General features: G+C 41.6%; 1 protein-coding gene across 3 annotated transcripts in view; it reads left to right on the top strand.

Moving 5' to 3' along the window:
• Window positions 1–22,197, top strand: part of palld (palladin, cytoskeletal associated protein) — a 45,885-nt gene that overhangs the window by 6,872 nt on the left and 16,816 nt on the right. For 2 of the 3 annotated variants that reach the window (XM_026304678.2, XM_026304679.1), the window contains exons 3-10: window positions 11,270–11,445; window positions 11,679–11,745; window positions 12,458–12,575; window positions 12,700–12,762; window positions 14,619–14,760; window positions 14,891–14,914; window positions 15,527–15,646; window positions 16,277–16,751. In XM_026304678.2, coding sequence (XP_026160463.1) covers window positions 11,270–11,445; window positions 11,679–11,745; window positions 12,458–12,575; window positions 12,700–12,762; window positions 14,619–14,760; window positions 14,891–14,914; window positions 15,527–15,646; window positions 16,277–16,751 — 1,185 coding nt within the window. Of the gene's footprint in view, window positions 1–5,245; window positions 5,396–11,269; window positions 11,446–11,678; window positions 11,746–12,457; window positions 12,576–12,699; window positions 12,763–14,618; window positions 14,761–14,890; window positions 14,915–15,526; window positions 15,647–16,276; window positions 16,752–22,197 lie in introns of those variants that run through there. The other variant, XM_026304680.1, reaches the window with a different exon arrangement.

Below are 22,197 nucleotides of genomic sequence, written 5' to 3'. Positions count from 1 at the left end.
GGACGGACTGAGGGGGTGCACTCAGACTCAAAATTAATACTATACGCAGGCTATTTAACATAAACTCGACATTCCTGAAACATGAAAACATTTACGAAGGTGGAACTTTGAACAATGAACACTGTATGGAAATTTTACAAGTTGATGTGAGGTAGTCAGTTTGACGTATTACATAGTTCTCACCATGCTGCAAACTGAACTGTGTTCCTGACTGTGCGTGTTATATGTGTGCAAAGATGCGCTCAAGGTGGGAGTACATTTGGGCTTCTTCATTACAGGCTGCCAAGAAATGTCATGAGGTAACCATAAAAAGACAGTTATTTCATGTAATCTGTATCACCACTCAGCTCTATATATACACAGCAGCGCTGCCGATGATAAACCTGGCTTCATGTGGACGATACACATTGTGATATAAGCAGTAAAACACTCAGATGGACATACATCAGTGGTATTCCTCAGTGGCATGTTAATGGTAGCTGTGACGAATAGAGGTATCCTGTCTTAGCCTCAGCAGTGGCCCCTGGGCCTCGGCCTGCCTGGAGACAAAGTGTGAAGTTTCACCGAACGAGGTGAGACTTTGTACTGCTCCTCTTTCAGCTTCAGAGTCTAGGAGGCTCCTGAGCGTGACCTCCCATCATGTACAGGCCCAAAATTCATGCTAATCTTATCCTGTTAAATGTGGCCCTGGCCACAAAGCTTAAATTGTGATGTGTCTGTTTCATTTTTTATATTAGTCCGTAGTAGGTTATTTTATTTACAGCTTTAATCCAGAGAATAAATGTCTAATAAATTATGTTAAACCAACCAAAAGGACTGTTGGCTCTCTGACAGCACCATGTTGAAATCACATTTAACACACATTTGACTGACTTGAGTGTTTTACTCCATGAAAAAGGATTTTTCATGTTTTTTTTTTTAAATAACTTAACACAATGTAGTTTAGATCTACTGTAAGATAGATCATAGATTATAAGAGGGAATGTTTTAATTCTCTCCGTAGTAGATGGCCACCACCATTACAGTAAGTAAACTAAACAATGAGAAAGAGTTAAAAGGGAAAGGGTGTAGTGTAAGAGAGAGGGAAATGAGATTTGTACAGCGTTATATAAGTGGATTAGTGTCCTTGGAAGAAGTGAAATACCACATTTAATATGGAGCATGTCTGTTGCGGACAAAGGCAGCAGTCATACACAGCAGGAGGATGGTAATCTAAGACAAATTCCGCAGCAGGATGGGCAGAGGACACTCTATAAATCTTGGACCTTACAGTAAAACCAGGCGTCAGCAGGGCTGTTTGACTTCCTTGGTAAACATGCACACATTTACCACATTTACCATTAACCAGCACCATCAGGCTCAACATATAACATGATACACGAATCCTCCAATTGATTTCATGATTTAAGCCTCACATCAGTCATCTGCCAGAAGCTTCAGTAGTTCAAGTACTGGAACATTTGGCCAGATAAACTTGTCTGGCGGTGGGCCGGGGATGTCGGGGCAAGAAATTACTGAGCAACATTTCCATAGTGTGCTGTTGCAGGAGCAAGGAGTCCAGACATCTCCTGAGACACTGGGGCCCTGTCTGTGTGTTCTGCATTGGTTAAGGTTTATAGTTTAGAGTCATCTGGGCCTCATGTCTGTTCTACAGCTGGGCTGTGAACAGTAAGCACCGGGTTACATTCCTCTGTTCACCTGTTAAATGACTCTCTGCTATTCATCAGGCTTGATAAGGCATGGCCATTAGATTCAGCTTAGAGTAATCTGCCTTTTGAAGAGATATTTTAGGCAGTTATTTTTCCTGGACATAGATTCTTATGTGGCTGCCAACAAGCTGCGTTTGAAGTTGAGCCCAATTCAATTATGTATCTCTGACAATATTGAAATGGTGGAATTTAGTGTGTGCTGTTGTATATGTTTGTGTGTCTTGAAGGTTTTTTTGTCTATGTGGAATTAGCAGCCGAATCTGCTGCTGCTTAAAACTGTAAAATGTGTTTACATGCATTGTGCACTTGGCTATGTGAAATTGAAGGATACTTGTTTTTACGAGCAGAGAAGAGGTCAAACAGGACTCATAAAAACAAGCTCAAGCCTTCCTTCCCATGTACATGTGACAGCATAACAGATGTGTGAATGTTAAACTGTCTTACATAGAAGCTCAACATATGCAGATTTGTTCCTCAGTCTCTCCATGTTTGTCTTTTGCATCTCACTAGAATAAAATATCCCTGCCTTCCCTCCTTTCACTTTAGCCCTGAGGCGCCTGATGTCGTGGATAGTCGTTGGAGTGGGGGGGTCTGCAGGATTCTGTTTCATAAGGGGGGAAAGGTGAAGAGGAAGAGAAAAAGATGGTCCATGTCTGATCAGAGATCAGATCTAAGTCCATAAATCCTGAGTGAGGAGGAAAGGTCACAGAGTTCAATCCCTGTTGCCACTAAAGCCATTTATTTTATATTAGTAGTTTTTACAGTAATTTTTTTTGTCTTTTTCAGTTATCAACAGTTGACATATTACTGACTCCCTCTTCTCTAGTATGCATCCAGTTTGAGAAGTGTCTTATCAGGGTGTTGCTCACTATATTCTGCCTTATGCATCGCTTAAAACTCAGTAAGATTTGACTTTAGAACAGTAACTATTCAAGGATTCTGCTGTTGAGGTCCACTATCCACTCCCACATGCACGTAGAGGTGGTCTGGCTGTCATGGAAGCAGATGTTTGTGTGTTTGTGGCAAGATCGTGGGTGGCGGGAAGAAGGGGGATTGTGTAGTTTTGTTGTTTTCAGTATATTTACGTGTCTGAGCCTACAGATGGTCAGGAATACGCCGCTTCCTCTGGATCAGAAATTGTACTGGGCCTGTGAAGGGAAAATGAGTAAATATTGTGATTACTGTTTGATATAGCCATGCAGTAGGTGACTGTGCACATACAGTAACCATACATGTGACCACAGAGCTGTTCTCTCTCACATTAACTCCAATCTAATTGTTGTTCCCAGAAAATTATGATACATACCTCAAATTTGCGCTGACACAGACTATTATGTGGTTTGTCTCCAGCTGTAATTACTCAGTGGCAGGAAGATCGATGATTGTGGTTATGGAAGAACTTAAACATTTGTAAATTGATGAAATTCGTTGAAAAGCAGGATCTGACGTAAACAAACATAGGTATGACCAATCGGGTTATTGAATGTCAAAGCCTAATGAATACTTGAGGACAGAGTTTGATTTAAATATGCCAGTGACTCTTGCGTATTAAAAAACAACCTCCTCTAATGATCGCACCAGTCTGAATTAGAGACACTTACAGCCACAGCTAGTTTAACAAATAGTTTAAAAATGCCAAAAAACACATGTAACCTCTCTGTTTGTCTCAGCAGTTGGCCAATAAGACATATGATCCGAGTGGTCCAGCAGTCCACTTCTACTTCAAGCTTCATGTTGCTGTTTGAATTTGTGGGCTCGTTTATTTTATATGGCTGATATGTTTCATTTTGGACTCTTGTGGATGTTGCTTTTGTTGGTTTTCATGCTGGATTTATTTGACAGTTTTGGAAGATATATTGTCCTCAACAGTATGACATCATGAGAGGACATGGAAACACTGTTTTTGTTAGTGTCTTTTGGTCTCCATGGAGCGAAAACAGAGGTTGCCATGACAACAAGCCCACAATTTTTTTTTTTCTTTTTGTGATGTCACCTGACCCTTGAATGACCCTTGAAACAGTGTAATATGTGGAAGAGGGTGTCAACTGAATACACATAACTGTTTAGTTGTTTGTGGTATGACTGAGAAGTGATTGTGTATCTGTGGGTGTATGCTTCTGTCTTCTTTCATTCACTAAGAGGCTGGTCAGGCAAAGCAGTGGGTCAGAGAAGGCCACTGTCAATCATTCAGTAATTAATGGAAACATCTAGAGACTGTAAAAAGCCCTCCCTCTTACCAACCCATGTTTTATAGTCACTTAGGGGAAGTACGGTGCCTTTCATGTTGTTATCGCTACAAGTTGGAGTGTTTCCCCGTCCAAAAGCCAGAAGTATTTAAATGAAAAAGAACCACATGATTGCAGTGTGTGCCACTTGGACAGGACGTCGTCAGCAGTGTTTTCTTCACTCGTTTACTATGTACAAGCTGACACATATACACACAAGACAGCAAGCACCACAGATAATCCCATGCAGTGTCTCGGTAGCAGGCTCTAGGCCGCTTCATTGACAGCAGCCAAAATTTCTGGAGTTCTGCTTGTTTCAAAGCCTGAATGAGGCTCCTGTGGAGAGCAAAGAATGCCACGCCCCTTTTATTGTGCTGTGCACTGCACATCAGACATCAAAAGTCCACCTCTAAATAAACCACAAATACTAGATTTATATATGCTGACCAGGATGAATTCTAGGAGTGTTTGGTCTCGTTCTGTGTGCGTGTGTATGTGTGTGTGTGTGTGTGTGTGTGTGTTGGTGTGTGTAGTACAGAGCATGGTCAAACAGTAGCCAAAGCCATCTGTCCTCTACTTGCCAGGTGCTGCCAACCCAAAGTGGTCTATTTAGATCCTGATTTATCCAAGCTATTTTTGTTCAGGCCCAACTGGGCTTTTTAAGTACAGTGCCTACTTAGTTCTGGCATGTGGGATGTATTAACTAAGGGCCAGTATATTTAGTACCGTCTCTTCTTATGTAGCGCTGTAGTAGCCTATGCACTGTAGCTCTGTCATCTTTTATTTTCATAATACCCCTGCGGTCACAGATCAGCGCTCCAGGGGTTTCCATGGTGACGGGGTTGTTGGCCAAAACCCAGAGTTCGCTGTGGTGCTTTTGATGGTCAGCAGACTGTGGCCCAGACTTACATAGGAGCAGAAAAAGCATGTTTCTTTTTTGTTTGGGAGACACAAAGAAATGGCTAGAACCATGGATCTGCTTGTTCTAATGTTTGTACAGCATCCCACAAACTATATAACATTAGGGGAAGTTTACCTGCCTCCAGCTTTGAGGGTTTTAGAGCTGCAGTGAGTTTGACTAGTACGGGTAGGATTTTTCTTTGTTATGAAGAAGAAGAAAACATGGAGACAATTCAACCAACCGCTGAAATTATATGAATGAATTCAGTGTGGGCAGCTCTGAAATGTTTAGTGTGTGTGTGTTTTAAACACATTTTAAACGTAATTCTTCTGCTCCTCTGTCTCCTGTGGAATTTGACGGCCCTGGGCTGCTCCCTCCCTCTCAACCCTCTGCTCAGTGTGAGCATTGTGTGTATGTCTGTGTGTGTGTGTGACTCAGAGTGGCTGTCCTGCTGCGAGAGTGTTGGTGGCTCAGTGTGTGTCATGCTGCCAGGAGGAGAAGCTCTGTGTGCAATCAAGGAGATCAGTAGTGACTTTACTGGAAGCAGCACAAGCGCTCAGGTAAGTTACAGCCTGAACGGCCACTTTGGTTAGTGAGGTCATTTGTTGGTATGCTCAGGTATAGGTTAGATGGTACATTTCTAGTTAATTACTCTGATCTTCATAGTGTAGCTACACATTATTGTTACAAGATGGGTTATCAGAATCAGAACACACTCACCCTGAGTGAGAGACCAGTCATGTGGTTGACATGCCATTGAACCTAACTGAGGATTTAGCTCTATTTTGTAGAACATTTATAACTTTTTATATTAATACTCAGGAAAATGTAATGGTGTTCTCTGAAATGACAGATGATGGAATAAATGTGTGTGATTTGTATCTGAACAAAACAATGATGCTATATTTTTTTAATTTTGTCCCCTCTTTTAAATTTAATGACTTATCTGACCTGTTTGACAAAACAGACTAAAATTAAGTTGAAGAATGTGGCTTGTACATGTGGGGTCATCCCCATCAGTGTGCATTTGTCGCTCAGCTGCTGCACATGTCTGCCAGTGAGTCTCTGTTCTCTCTCTCACTCACACACACACTTTCAGTTCATTCCTGCACACACACACAGTCAAGTGTGATGATTTAAACTGTGCCTTTAGTACTAGCATTTGGTGTAGACACTAATACATTTCTACTCAACAGACTATGAATTTAACATTTCATATTAATACCCATGATGATTCAGTCTGAACCATTTGTCTGCCTGTCATACCAAGTATAAAGTCAACCCTCCTGAAAGGCATCCGTGGACAGCTTCTGTTGATGGACAACATAAAGGAGACTTTGCGAGTGTAGGCTGCCCTCCCACATGATTAAAATTCCTGGCAAAAAAATAGATTTTGCTGCTTCCGGGAGAGCCCTGGGTGTCATGTGCAGCTGTCTGCTGTCCAGTATATTCCAATGAACTCTGATCTGGGCTCCGTTGCCCTGATTAACAAGTTTCCATCATCAGATGGCTTTTGCTTTCTTAATAAGCTTGATTCCTGCATGTGTCATCTTTAATCGAGACACTTGTGTGTGTGTGTGTGTGTGTGTGTGTGTGTGTGTGTGTGTGTGTGTGTGTGTATGTACTTTAGACACACAGCAGAACACTTGAATTAACTTCCTATTCCCTTCAGCTGACAACACAGTAGTGCATACATTCTAAAGAAATCAGTGTTGTTTAAAATGTTTAAAATAATAATAAGCCAAGGTTTTAATTAGGTCTTTAACTCACTATATGTCCCTCTGTAGTAAACAGAGACTATAGCTATCTGCTCTTTGGTGCTGGCAGATAGAGGAACAGCAGATTCATCAGAACGATTCCAGTTCAGACAGCTGCCTGTTGCATTTGAAAAAGATGCTAATGAAGGCAGTGAGAGCTGTGGGCCACAAAATCAAAACAGTGGCTGTGTCCAAAATCACTCCCTTTTCCTATATAATGCTATGTGTCACTAGTGTGTAAATCTATCTGTTTTAGTGTACTTAAATACTCCACAGTAGAACAAAAAAAGTAGTTTATGATACTCCAGTACTTTATAAATTGAACTAATAACTCTCACTGGTGATGCAAATTGACATTGATTAATAAACCCCTGAAAACTGAATTTACTGCTCACGGTTCAGTGAATTGTTGAGTGTACAATGAGGGAGAGATTTTAGAGCCAGTGGTTTGGAAACTGAAATACTGTGTAGGCTGACAGGAACTGTAACTTCTTTCATGGTATAGCTACAGTGGACTTGCAATCATTTTTGGCATATAAACACATTCCTAGTTGAATCGTGGGGATTTTCTGTTGATCAGGTAAATGTTGCATTTACCTGTAGCGATACTGGTACAGTTGCATACCTGGAGGGCAGGTAAACAATGCATTATGTGTTATTATGTAAAATTGCTCTCATAATGATAGCTGTGGTTGGAATAAATATTTTGCTGCTTTAGTCAGGTTGTGTTTTTTAAACCTTTTACTGAGCCTTTTTGAGCTGCATTCATTGTTTTTCAGTCATCATCCGTGGGAAAGACGAAACTCAATCTGCTTCCCATCTTGTGTGCTTGAATTAGGAGATGTCTGTGTTGTGGATAATAAAACCAACATTGTTTGCTATAGAGTTTGGGCAGTTTCAGTTGACCTCTATTGTAGTTTGTAATTAGAGATAAAGACAGCCTTGATGCCGCTCTTTTTGTCCAGTTGCACTGTGGTTGACTTCTGTGGTCCATAGGCTTGAAACTGAACACTGAGTGCTAACCAAAGAGTAAAATCAAAGATAAACATTTCTGCTTCTAGCATACCCATGGCACATATCCCATATTGATACTTTATTGATGTGTAGGTGTGTTTGTGCAAGCTTGTCACTCCTGCATCCTCACACGGCCATTAATTTGATTGAACCTTCTTTTGATTTCTCTTCCCACCGTGCTCTGGCCTACACTCATTTGGGTTTGTGGTGAAACTGAGACTTACTTCATAAAATATTCCATCAACAGCAGCAAATAACAACAGGGTCAGACAAGGAGAGTGCGGCCCTCAACACGCCGCGTAGGGGCCAGGGCACCGCGCTCTGTTCTGGTGTGTGCCATGAAATTCTCTCCCCTTTTCTCTATGAGAATAGGTAAGGGTAGGAAGCACCAAAAAAAAAAAAAAAAAAAACTGCAACATGTTGATGTCTGACATGTCCCCTGGCCTCGGTTGTCTTAAGTCAGACGCATATGATTGCTTTCTGACATGCAATCTTTACTCAGCGAGCTGGAGACAGGCTGGTTGATGGTAGGACATTTAATCACCATCTTGGCTGGGTGCCACAGCCTGTGAGAGAGATGAATGAAGAGGTGAGGCGTTGCTCGTGAAGCCTATTTACTTTTAGCTACTTTGCATGCATGTTCCGAATAGTTGTGTTCTGTAATGGTATTGTGTTAAGAGGAAATGGGTGGTAAAGCTACAATCTGCCAAGAGGCATCTACCTTTATTCACTTTTCTTGAGAACACAGAGTTCTGCTTTTATAACACACCCTGCTTCCCCTCCAAATTATACTATTGATGGGTAAATTCCTTCTGCAAGACTTTATGTGACTCAACAAAGTCCCCGCTCCCCACTGGAGACAACATGCTATTTAGGCATAGTACAATGTTCAGCACATTCCTCAGAAAGAGAGGATTAAATAAACATTACCGTCTGTCTCTAAATGAGTTTACTCAGTAATTATGCATAATGGTTGATCATTATCGTTGATTAATAAGAGTTTTTATTGTTGTGCTTGTTGGGAATGGTTTGTGCTTCCTAGTTAATGCTCAGCCGACCCTCAGGGAAACACAGGCTGATGAATCTTTGTGCCGTGCTCTGTGTTTTGTCAAACTGTGCCCGAGCAAATTTCCATTTCCATTTCCATTCCTGTGCTCCTACTGAGCAGATGGTCTGTGTTTTAAATTCAGCCAGGAGAGTAGGCTTTTGTGTTTTAAACAGAATGGAAAACCACTGAAGACATTCAATTGAAATAAAAAACTCATAATCCCACCAATGAATTCTTAGGAATTACAAATCTATCTTTGTTCACACGTATTGCTGCACGGAAACAGCATTTTTTTTTTTTTTTTTTTGGATCTAGACAGATTCATCCAGCCTGTGGAAAATATAATTCCCTGATGTTTGCCAGCCTCTGTTCACTATAGTTACACACATACACAAAACACTCACTTACAGTACCTCCAAACCATAGTCATTAGTTTAATGATGTCATGTGTTACATTAAGCCCTTTCCTGTATGTGTTTAATTTAGCAGTGTTGAAAAAAAAAAAAAAAAAAGATTTTTCTGTATTGAAGGGGATTTGTATTTGTCCACATCAAACTTCGAACATATGGGTCCCACCAGTTGCCACTAGTTTGATTAATACTGTGAGTGACTTAAAAGAAAGCAGTGAGTTGTTCACCCAACAAAAGAAACCTGAACTTCCTCAAGTAAATTCCCAGCAGACATGGCAGTCACCCAAACATATTGTTTACCCTTTTTCTCTGCCTGGTTATAATCTGGAAAAATGGATTTCAAAACCACACAGACATATTGGTTTGGTCGAACAATCACATTTTTTAATTCTCTGGCAGTTTTGTATTTGGCCTGTGTCATGTAACACAATCCAGTCACAGAGGACCCCGGTGTTGTCCTGAGCTTTCTCTGTCTGGATCATATGTTTGATGCGCAGACAGCCGCTGGGGTGTCTGAAGCGTGGTCAGTGAATCTTGGCCTGTGGTGCCTCGAGGGCTGAAACACAAGTGATGAGGTGTCACTGCTTTGTGCCATGAACTCACCTGAGCTCTTCATTTGTCAATCTGCTTCCTATCCTTTTAAAACACTGGGTCTTTGGCTGCATGCTAGAGTCAGCCAAGAGAGAAGAGCCACCGTGAGGAGACTATTGTTTTTGGGGGTGTCTGGGGTCAAGAAAACAGAAACATAGTGACAAGTCTCTGCACTACTCCACCTGCCACTGCCGCTGATGAATTGCTCAGTAAGATCCGTCTCGGCAATGACAGAGTATAGTTTTTCCTGTCTGACCCGGCCTGACTCATGCTCATTCACCTCCTGTTCCTGTACTTATCATTTATTCATTCACTTTCTCTGTCTCAGTCTGTGCTCCCACACCCACTCTGACAGGTGTAAATCCTCAAGTATGAAGTGTTGCCTGGGCATTTTGGCTGATGGATTGTTTTCTGGAACAGGAGTCAGACTGCTTTTTGACTGACACACCAGAGTGTATAAAATCAAGTAATGACCATGTAGCAGGAAGTTGGGAATTTTTATACAGTTCTTCAAAATAGCTGGAATGTCCTTAGGTCAGGGGTCTGTATGGACACAGTTGGAACAGCTGTTCTTCTCGCATTTTAGTAATTCCTGCCCCTCCTCCTGTCAATGCAGAGGTCAAGAAGCAAACAAGACATGCATGCCCTTTCTTTTAATAGGGTGTTGATGGGCTGTACAGCGTGTAGTGTGTCATGGGATTCTAGTTATCTTGATCTGATGTGTCATAATGCAGTTTGAAAAGAAGATAGGATATTACTACTGATAAAAATAACAGACTCCTACAATTGGAGACATTTGAGGCCATATTTGAGTGTGTCTGTGCGTTTATAGGAGCTATCTGATGTGACCCCCGTTGTTTGATGTGGTAACATGATGCTGGGGGGTCTGCTTTAATCATAACTCTGTGAAGAGAGTTGAGACAGATGAAGCTTGTTGTGTTGCAGACTCTCTCATCCCCTCCTGGGTCCTAAATCAAGGAACAAAGATGATGTTAGCAGATCCCGGGGGCGTTGTGCAGAGCCCAGCGCATGCCCAGACAACAACAGGTCTCAGACTGGAAGGAGGGGAAGGGTGTATCTGCTTCCCGTAACACAGCATCCTGTCAGTGCCTCAGGGTGGCTGACAATTGGTTGACTTGGAAACTTGTGTGTGCGTGTGAGTGGGTGAATGAGTAATTACTGAAGTGAGATTGGCAGGCCTCCATCATATCCAGTGAAGGTATATTTAAGTTTATGTATTTGTCAGGAAGCGTGAGGACACTTGCTTGTCAGATATGTTTGTTTTTTTTAAAAAGACATAAATTTCATCAATTGCTTGTGGTATATAATGGAGGTTTTTACCTTTACTGTAAGTTTCATATCCTAAGTGGAATAAATTCATACTTAGTTTCTCTGGAAACACAAATACAACACAACTATTAAGTCATCCAATGAAACAGCTAATCAGATCACACTAAACTGAAATGTATAGCCGCCTAAAGGGATGATTTTGGTTTCTTTTCTGTGTCCTCACTCACCTGATGATTAGTGTGTCATTCTTCTTGAAACTATCAGTCCAGTTATAGTTGGACTTTGCTCAGTAATCTAAGCTGTTTTTTTCACTTCCTCTGCCAGGTGGTTCTGTGAAGGCCGTGAGCTGCACAACTCTCCTGACATCCAGATCTGGAGGGATGGTGACCTGCACACGCTTGTGATCGCTGAAGCCTTTGAGGACGACACAGGCCGTTACACCTGCGTGGCCTCCAACAGTCTCGGAGTTGACAACACCTCTGCTGAGGTTTACATCGAAGGTAAGCAATAAGGTTTTTAGTGATTTTCACATCAGGAAATTGTTACGTTCTTAAAGTTGTACTGTACAACTGACATACATTTAGCACAACCAAAATAAGCAAGTACATGGATTAAAACAAATATCTGTTATTGATCTGTCTTAATCACATATTATATTGGTATTTTTACATTATTATCATGCCTGTATTATATAGAAATAACAATCACTGTTTGTATTAATGTTCCACTGCAGGCGCTTCGTCTTCAGACTCAGAAGGTGAAGGAGCCGCCTCGAAGTCCAGATCAGGAACCATGCCTCAGTATGTGTGTTTAAGTATGACTTGTTGTGAACCCATGACCCAATGAACCTTGAACCCCTGAGCAGGTTAATTGAACCCTGCAGCAGCTAATCTTGTCTGCCGCCTGCTCCTATTTAATTAGACCTTCAAACAGCCATAACCCAGAGCTAGCAGCCTGAGCCAGCACACAGGCCACAGTATAAATAATGACAAGTGCAGAGGGTTAATGTGGTAAAAAAATCACCTTGTCAGGGTTGTCCCCTTTACTTATTTCTAAATGTTAAACTCTTTGCCTTTTACCCAATTTTGCCCTCTGGTTTTTGAGAAAATGTTAATCAGTGACAAATTTGACCATGGGCCAAATCCATAGATGCAAATGTGAATTTGTAAAGGACTTTTTTCTTTCATTTATTATTTTTCCAACAAAAATTATCGAAATAATGTATTTGGGGGATGGTGTACCTGAACAAACAGTGCTGGATCTGAGTGCTTTCTGGTTCTCTAAATGTTTTCTAAATGTTTCTATCTGTTGTATCTATCTGACTCCATCTGGTCAACTTCCTGATTCTGTTTCTGTTTCTGTTTACACATTGAAGCCAAGATCACTGATGTTATCTTAATTGCTGCTGAAACATATTTCTTTGGTTTAGGTTTCATATTTTAACTGAAAGCACATACTGCAGTCCCATTTCACTTGTTTTTTGTGTGCCAATTTATGTTTTGTTTGATTTAGAGTTCAAAAGAAGACTACTTCAATGTCCCTGACAATACGCTCCTCATCACCCAAAACCTCAGAGGTCCTTCCTCATCGCTCCACTCTGGTCCAGTCCTTGTCTCAGCCGCCACAGCGGGTAAGCCACAGGACTGCAGACCCAGGAAGGCTCATATATGTGTTCAAAAGTGGTGGAAAATTCTTTTCAGTGATATTTCTGAACAATGTCTACCTGTTCAGAGTAAGTTTGTGTTGTCTTCTAGATGCAGAGCCCAGTATCATCACTGTATACTGGTGAGGTGTCAGGACCCCCTGTATTCACAAAGGTAACTTTTCATACACACAACATACTATACATACACCACATGGCCAAGGGTTAGTGGATGCTCAAACAACATGTGAGTCCATAACCATTGTCAAATATATTGCCGATTGATTTGTGTGGATACATTTTCCACAAGGTTTTGAAAACTTTCTGCAGGAAGCTCCCATTCACCTTTAGCATTTTGTATGCTAATTTGAACTAAGGGACTATAGCTCACATACAGAACATCATGCATGCAAACATGTATATAAAACATGCATATAACATGATACACATATACTCAGAATCCTTGCCTTCCCATAATAACAGTATGCAGTGCTGCGGCTTTTAGCAGTGGGGGTCAGATAAAACACATGGTTAGTTAAGAACTGCTCCTCCAGCTCCACAACACCCTGCCACAGCTCAACTCTTCAACACTCCCCCAGCAACCCCCACCCAGCTCCCTCTCCCCTGTGGCTGTGGTCTTGTGATGGCAGGACTGAGACGGGCTGAGGCAGAACTTCAAACAGTCTTGCCAAACCCACAAGGGTCAAGTCTCTCACTCTCATTCAGCCAGTCAGGCCCTAAATCATTTTCCACTTCATTAGAAAAAGACATTTGTTTTTTCTTCAACCCCCCCACCCCGCCGCAGGCTTTAATCATCTTCTCATCAATAAGGAGATGTTCGCTTCCAGTGAAGTCAGCATCATGATGTCACCCGTGCAACACACACCCACACACATGCACTGTCAGACCCATGATGAACATTTTACCCTTCTCTGTCCCAGAATATACTCATGCCAAAGACACTTAGTCAGAGTGAATGAGAGAGGCCCAGGATCACAGGCACTTTTATTTACACTGACACTGAGTGCCTCTTGTTGATGGATTTACCAGTCTATCTTTCCCTGGCCCTGGTTAGCTAGAAGAGGAGACAATACAGTGTTGACAGTGGCTTCTCCATCAGGCCTTATGTAGTTGTTTTTTTTTTTAGTTCTGCAACACAAAAAAAAAAGAGTTACATTATTATTTGTAAGGAAGAGGTCCTCCAATTCTGAAGTTTCGAGCATCCATAGAGGGTGGGTCATCTCCTCACCTGTTTTATTGTCTGAAAACATCATTTATAGGGGGATTTACTGTCACTACAACAGATAAGTCTGTGTGATAATGATCAGCATACTGTAGGGTCTAATCTTAGCTATTTTACTCTGTAGTGTTGCACTGTTTAGTTTACTTAGCCTACATACTGTACATACTTTCACAGAACCAGAAAATGATCCCATAAAAATCTTGGAGAGCTCTTCTTTCATAGATGTCCACAAGGCAGGTATTAAGCTGTTGCTGATTATGAAAACATTTTTGAAAAGGACGACTTGTATTTGACAACCTGTCAAAATATAACTTTCACTTTTAGTTCACCAAATATTTAAGAAATTGTTGAAGTAACCTTGATGGATTTTTAAACTGGAAGTGATAGGTGGCAGCTATTTGAACCAAACACATGCTGTTTTTATACTAAACCAAATGGATTGTGTGAACAGTCCAGATTTATGGCTTATTTGTTGCCCAAAACCTGACAGGTCCAATAAAATGTCAGTGGACGTCAGGTTCTTGGAGGAAGTATCTTTGTATTCTAAATAAACACTTCTGCTGTTTTAAAGAATCATGTTAGACAAAGAAAACCCAACAGAATGTGATTCTTTCCTTACCCTGAAAAGCTGTTATAAGAAAAGTGAATAAACAGGTGGTCATTTTAGTTTAAGTTCCTTCTTGGGTGACCAGGGTATGTTGGAACAAGTCGATGGTCGCCAGACTTAAAAAAAAAAAAACTTAAACCACCAACCTAATGTCAGTTGGTGAAATAAAGGTACTGTGCAGCTCTTGCAGGATGCCCAGGCCTACGAGGGTCAGGTGGTGGTTTTGGAGTGCAGGGTCCGCGGAAGCCCCCCGCTGCAGGTTCGCTGGTACCGCCAGGGAGAGGAGATCCAGGACTCCCCGGATTTTCGTATTCTCCAAAAAAGTGAGACAATTTTCTCAGTCATCATAAAGCTCATTATAGCCTTATTCATTTATTATATTGTCAATGCAACTGATCTAAAAAAAAAAACTATAATATTTCTGTTTTTCTTCGCCTTATCCCTGTGAATCAGAGCCTCGATCTGCAGCTGAGCCAGGTATGTCATCTCGGTTCCTCCCAGGTCTATAACACTCTCTCATTTACCACTCTGCTTTCATGTTCCCAAACACACTCTGTGGTTAAAATTAGTAATGAATTATTGGTTTTGTCTGGGGATTAAATTGAGTTTGATGGTTTTATTAGCAGCCGCAGCCACAGCCTCAGGGGGAGTGTAGACTTGGCTATGACTGCAGCAAATCACAGGTTAATAAATCTCTGAGGCGACACTCCCTCCACAGTCACAGGGAGTCCCTGGGAAAGTCTGAAAAACCTCACCACCCACAAAATCTCCTAACACATAAACACACACAGATAAACAATGACACACATACTAATGTATTGCAGACATTTCCCACCTGCGTGCGTCAGGGGGGCATTTCAGGTGTTACCTCCTGGCTGTGAGTCACTCAGCAGCCCCTGAACATCTGTGCTTCAGTGTTTATCTGTCTCTCTGTCTGTTCTTCCTGAACTGCTGTATCCATTGCGTGTTTGTCCTCCCTCCGCGGGTCAGACTAAGAATACTGACTCATCAGTCTACATGAAGCATCCTCATCAGTCTACCATGCACATAACTTGTCCTTTCCATTTAATGTCTCGTGGTTTTCTTTAGAGGAGATCTGCACCCTGGTGATAGCCGAAGCCTTTCCAGAGGATGGAGGTTTAATCTGCTGTACAGCGTCCAACCTGTACGGCTCCGTAAAAAGCACAGCCCAACTCACCGTCACTGCAGGTGCGTTGAAGCTGATGTGGCAGATCATTCAGAAGCAGTTCCTGTTTATGAAAAATATTTAGTACATCATTAAGAAAATGACTCATATTATACCCAGAAACAAAGTTAATTTTTTTTTTTTACTATAAATAAGAATTTAAATAGATCACCCCCCCCCCCCAAAAAAAAAAACAATAGGTGAATTTTGACCATTTTAAGCAAAACTGATCACCAGCATATCATGTTAAAACCCTCATATGTAATCAATAGACGAATATCTAATTTTTTTTGTTTGCTCACCAACATTTTTTTTCCAGAAGAAAGATAATATGGCAAATGTCTCAAACAAGCAAAATAACCAGCTTTTGTCTTGCTATTGGGAAAGGTGTATGGGATCAAGGTGAGAGGTGGGATTTGATTTTTGTATTTTCACAGACAGAACAGTACAGGAAAGGCTGAATAAACAGGAATTGCATCAGCCTGACTGGACCCAGCTGCCGCTTTATAGCAGACCAGTTGTGTGTGTGTGTGTGTGTGTGTGTGTATGTGTGTGTGTTATCTTCATCTACTGAGGTATGCGGTGGTCAGGAAAAAAAAAACAAAACATTAAAGCCCCACATTTTCCACTCTCCTCTTGTTTGTTTCTCTCAGCATCTGAGGACTCATCCAGTAATGGCATGTCTGGTGATAGCTCAGGGTTAGAGGATGCAGCAGCCTTCCCCCCTCCACCCCCACCCACAGAGATCAGCCTCCTGGAGCTGCCACCCAAGACGCTGCCTCAGCCCAGCACTGAGGCTTTCCACATCAAGGAGCTGGAGATCTGGCCCAGCGTGTCAGTGCTGCCTCCAGTACAGATAGGCTCAGAGTTGGATGACAAAGACAAGGAGAAAGGTTCTATACAAAATGGCCAGTCACCGAATCCACCTTTGCCTCCAAGCCCACCTAAAATAACCACCCCACCACCCCCACCGCCACCACCGCCACAGTCTGACCCTATAGCAGCTGTTCCAGTCAGAGCCCAAAGTCCAGCTCAGGTGGCCTTAGACTCACCTCCAACCCCAGGCAAGCTGTCTCCATCCCCTGGGAAGGACGCTCCTCCACTGCCCACCAAGCCCAAACCAAAGCTGTAAGTATCTGTCGTGTCCCCATGTGTTTGCGCCTGGTGAGCAGGTCGGTCACTTGAGAAGAGAGACATAAGGGTTGAAAAGTTTTGTCTCAGCTTTGTGAAAGGGTTAAAAAGTGGAATCCCAGGTACTGTCGAACAAACACATTCCCCAGCCTTTATGTTGGTGTCAGTGTGGCATCATATGTGCCAGGGTGAGCCTGCCAGCTGCCGTCTGCGGCTGTAAACAGATCTGTGTGGCTTTTGCTGGATGACACCCATTGTTTCTGTCTGACCTCGGCCTGCACGCCCAGCCCATTGTTTTTCTTCCCAGAGCACCTTTCTGTTTGCTCTGTAGGGATCAGGTAGGATGTCACTGTTATTAGAGGAGAGCTGGTCACTGAATGGCTTTACATTGAGTTTTGAACTAGCAAAAAAAAAAAAAAAAAGGAGGGAGGTTCCTCTCTGTGGATAGCAGACCATACATGAAATGTTCTAATGTATTATTTTACTTCGTGGTTGATTTTGAGACAATTTGAGTCTTCTCTTTGTTTAGCTTTTTAGCCTAAAGATTGCAATTTTGGTCCATCTTGACGAGAAAACATTCACATTCCCCAGAGTATGAATTTGAACTTTTATCTTTTATCCCCTGACTTTCATCTGTTAACTATAATCAGGTCTAAATTTCTGTTTATCCAAAGTTTTGGTTCAAGACATCAGTCTCACAGAGCTGCTTACATGGCTAAACACGTTGAAGTCGTTCTTTTCTTTTTCTCTTCTCACTCAATATTTCACCTTACAGTGTGGCAAAGCTTACATATTTTTGCAGAGGTTCCCAATTGCAAAGTGATAGCTGTCATAGTGTGAGCAGTGTATCCCATTAAGAGCTGAGGGTTAACAGGGTTGATGTGCATTATGACAGGCTGCATGCAGACTCAATAGCCTTTACTAATTATGTTATCATGGCAGTTAACACAGAACTGACATTAGAAATAATATTAAAGCACATTATATTTCAGGTTCATTTATATAATCACACTGATGGTTAACTCAAAGGGAGGGGTTAGACAATTCATGAGAGGTTGACTGCCCATTTAACAAGTGCAAACTGTAAATTTATTAAATTAATGATTATTTGAGGTAGGCATTTTACATTCTTTAGTTGGAACAGATGATCTGACCTAATGTTGCATTTCATGCTTCATGCAGACCTAGGCTTCTAGATCAGATTCAGTACAATAGCTTGATCTACTTGAGGGATGCTGGTTTTCCTTTGTTGCTTATGTTTTGGGTTATCTAAATAGCAGGGAGACAGTAAAGCCACTTCTCTGAGTTTTTCCACCATAACAACATTAATACTGCAAAAAAACATCAGCTCCCAACTGCGAAGCCATTAGAAAGTATAAGTAATCCCTCTCCTGCCTCCTTCCCTATAAATTCTATAATTACACAATAAAAACAGCGGCCCTGCCATTATCCAAAGGTCATGTTTCTGCCAGACTGCACCCTGTTTCCTCAGGTAACGTGCAGGAACAGAGGGTGACAACACGCTCAACCTAAAGCCCCCAAGCTTATCACGGAGTGCATTGTATCCTGTTTGTCGCGCGACACGGTCCGTACAGACTAATATGTTTTTTTTCTCACCGGGTCACATGAGGCCTTTGCAATCCAAGTTTGTTTCTTTATTTGCTTTTTTATATTTTACAGGAGCTCTTTTTAATAAGCATCAAGATGTCCTAACAAAACAATCTGGTTAATGCTATAAATTCAATAGAAAGACTGGAAACTATGACCTCAATGTCTGAAATAGGGCAACAATGCATTTACATAAGGAAGAAGGTGGGGATCAGTGTTTGTAACTACTGGAGAGATATTTCCATGTTCACAAATCAAGAGTAAATTGTTTTAGATCAAAGGAATAACATACTGGAACCAAACCTGTGAAATAACACAAAGCTGATGAGATGGAGGAAGTGGTTGTGTGATTCGGTAGGTAGGAGGGACTGCAGGAGACCTTAGCTGTGAAAAAAAAAAACTACTGTTTTTCTGCACCAAAGGAAGAGGGAGCAGGGTTGGTAGGTGTTTAGGTTTGCCAGCCGGTGTTGATGCCAAACGTCAATAATCGAAGGAAATTCTCAGCAGAGCTCAGCACAAATAGCCTATTGGGATCGGTACCAGGACTCTGGTTTGGACAGAAAGCAGAATCTTTTATCACATGGCTGTGATTAGATAGATTGCAGATTAGATAGATTACTCATTATATACTCTTGTGGAATTTTTCATCATTTTTAAAGTGACTCTATGCAGAAAAACAAATATTAGTGGCACTACAAAACATACAAACTGTTTCTAAAATGTGAAGTTGTATTGGCAATGGTGCTGCTATTGAAGATAACTGGGCTTCCTGAAGCCTAAACAAATGTCTCAAAGGATTTAAGACTGTAGCTATTGAACAAACAGTACTATAAGCTAATACTTTGAGACAAGCCATAATTCAGGTGGATGAGACTTGAGGTCATTGCCATGGTGGACAGAGTTACGGTTTCTCTTTTCAAGAACCTCTCTGCTCGGGGTTCTGCAGGGTTTAACTGTACACACGCCATGTGTAAAGTCCTATCATGTTAGACTAATAACACCTGGAGCTTATAAATTTGTGTGCGTATGATGTGTGTTGATGAATGAGGTGTCGGTATCTCCTTGTGTGCAGTGTCAGCTTTTTTATTAAGATAAAAGTTTGCACTTCCTTAGTGTGACATTTCACAAGAAAGGTTTGCGTTTTGAGTCTTACATTCATTCACTGTCATGTCCAGATTAATAATCTCATCTCTTGCCTCATGTTACCAAGGCACCTACGTAGTATACCACCAAGTTCTTGATAATGTGAAACATTAAGTTTCCGTAAGGAGCAACGAGTTCTTGACTCCGCTTATCTGAGTTTGAAAAACAAAACTACAAGACAAAGGAGGAGACACTCAAAAGTGCCACTTGCATAGCCAAAGCATTATATTATAGGTTGGGATAATGTCTGTGTTTTGTGTCACACACCAAGCACAAATAGAGGCAACAATTATCTCTCTTTCATAAGACCAGGAATTAGGTGAAATTGTTCTACTGCATGAATTTCCATAAAGTGCTTTTTACATGTGAGCTGAACTCTCACTACTAAAGAGTGTGGATTTCTTTATGCAGCTCTAGAATACAGTATCTTCATTTTTAGCAAATGTGCTAAGATGATGAACAACAGGCGCACATCAGCACTTAGCAGGACCTCAAATTAGCCTTTTCTTACTACACCGATCTCTGATTTGCCAAAGTTTAATTCAAGTTTCTTATCTTTGGCTTCTGAAAGAGATGGTGTAATAATGACTGTAGAGTGGGCAACCAATGTAGGTTGGAAACATAAAGACAGAGAAAAACGAGACACAGAAATAGCACATTCAAATTTAACCTAACACCACCATTTCTGTGAAGAAGCCCAAAAATAGTATTCCCAAAATTTTAAAAGGTTCTAATTTTTTAATGCTTTTGATTACAGTCATAACCCTGGTTTCAGAATGAGTGGAAGAGATACTGAACTAATGTTACAGATGCACAAAGATGGTAGAACTGTTTTTTCCCTTTGGCGCAAAAAGGGACTACGAGGCCTGTAGTAGTATATTTTGTGTGGAAAACAGTTTAGAGCCATAGCCACAAGTCTAAACCAATTCTGTGTCAAAGTTAGTGATGTCAAGGTTGTGTGAAGACTGAGTCCAGCACAGACCAAACTGATCATTTAAGTACAGCTAAAGCAGACACAGCCTGAAGAAGCAGCGTAGCAGTTAAGCTACATCTGCTTCTGTGAAAGGTGGAAATCGACAGATTCCGACTCATCACACTGAAACAATTAGCTTTCTGTTGTTACAGTACAGTCCAGAGGTCAATATTATATCCAAATACATGTAAGAAATACATGTGTCTCTGCGTTGCATTGCTGAGCAAGGAGCTCCTGGGTTCCAGGATTTGTCTCATATCTGCGCAGTGACTCAAAGCTTTCCTCTCAGAGATGTGTTTGTGTTTACGAGGTGCAAGTCATGAACTCTTTAATGAACTATTAACAATCCCTTTCTTGTTGAGGTGTTGCCAGTTGTTTTACGAAAAGCGGGAAACACGCATGTTAAATTACCACATGTGGTACTGGCTACACAGTTAGAACTTTGCTTGCAGTTCATTATCATGAAATGTCTAATTACCTACAACACTGATGTGGATCACTTCCCTAATGGGTACTTCAGTGAACACAGGCCACAGGGATTTTTGATTATCAGCAAATGGAAAAAGGCTAAAATGGAAAGTCAGTTGTCATCAGGGAGAGGAGATTGTGCAACAGAACAAAAAGCAAAATGAAGTCAGCAGCAGACACACACAAGAGAAGCAGATAATTTCACATCAACATTCAGAATCAGAGATGGGCAGTCCTTAAAAGGATATGGGAGAAACAGGATTGGCTGACACACCAGACCAACTAACCACTGGATTGGTTGGTTGGGCTAGAATGACCTGCATGGAATGGAGAAACTTTCCAAATAAGGAAGAGAGTTGTCGGAGCTGACCTTCATAACACAGAGAGGGGGCTGGAAGAAAGGGGGTTGAGCAAAGGGAGAGGGAGTGCTGAAAAGACACACAGAGGGATGAAGCCAGAGAGGGACAGCATGGAAACTAACCGGCCCCAGTGATCTCCTCACAGAACGCAGACTGTGTTTCCCAGGAAAGAGCACCCTGGTATGTTAAACACAGAGAAGCACACAAATACATGTTATCCTTTATATACACAAACACACACTTAGAGATTCACATTGTTTCCGTATGAGGTCAATCAACCTCTGATTGGATCCTGACCCCCCCACCAGCCCCACCCCCGCTCCCGGGTGTGTGAGCGGCGTGTGTGGTTGCAATGTGTGGTACAGATGGTGTCTCCCTTTAGACACACTCTCAGTCAGACCAACACACAGCTTCCACTTGTGGATGTTAATTAGAGGGTGTAATAACGTCCACACACTCTACCCTCATGACACTGCTGTCACCAAGAGTCGACTCTCTCTGACTCTCCTGTAAGTGCGCTGGGAATGACTCGCACCTCTAGAGAAAGGAAGACCCTCTCCTGACGGCTCTCTAACCTTTCCACAATATACAGACACTTATTACACACACGCTCACAAATGCAACCACCCCGCTGGATAAGATCTCTGGCCTCCCACCACCCATCAACATGCCATGACTCATCAGCAGCCTGGAAAAGAACTCTAAAAATAGAGACATTACACACAAAAATAGAAACAATAAGTTCTTCAAAGGTTTTGTGTCATACCACAGAAATGTAGGGGGAAATCTTTGATTGAGAAACTGAATATTTGTGAGCATATTTCAGGATATAAAACCAGATTTACGTGGTTGCAGTGGGGATTGTTTAGACATATTGTGACACTGGGAGTTG

Source organism: Mastacembelus armatus, chromosome 4 (assembly GCF_900324485.2).
Source record: "Mastacembelus armatus chromosome 4, fMasArm1.2, whole genome shotgun sequence".
In the NCBI taxonomy this organism is placed as follows: domain Eukaryota; kingdom Metazoa; phylum Chordata; class Actinopteri; order Synbranchiformes; family Mastacembelidae; genus Mastacembelus; species Mastacembelus armatus.
The sequence above is the reverse complement of the archived record's forward strand: the minus strand, read 5'-3'. Positions and strand labels throughout refer to the sequence as shown.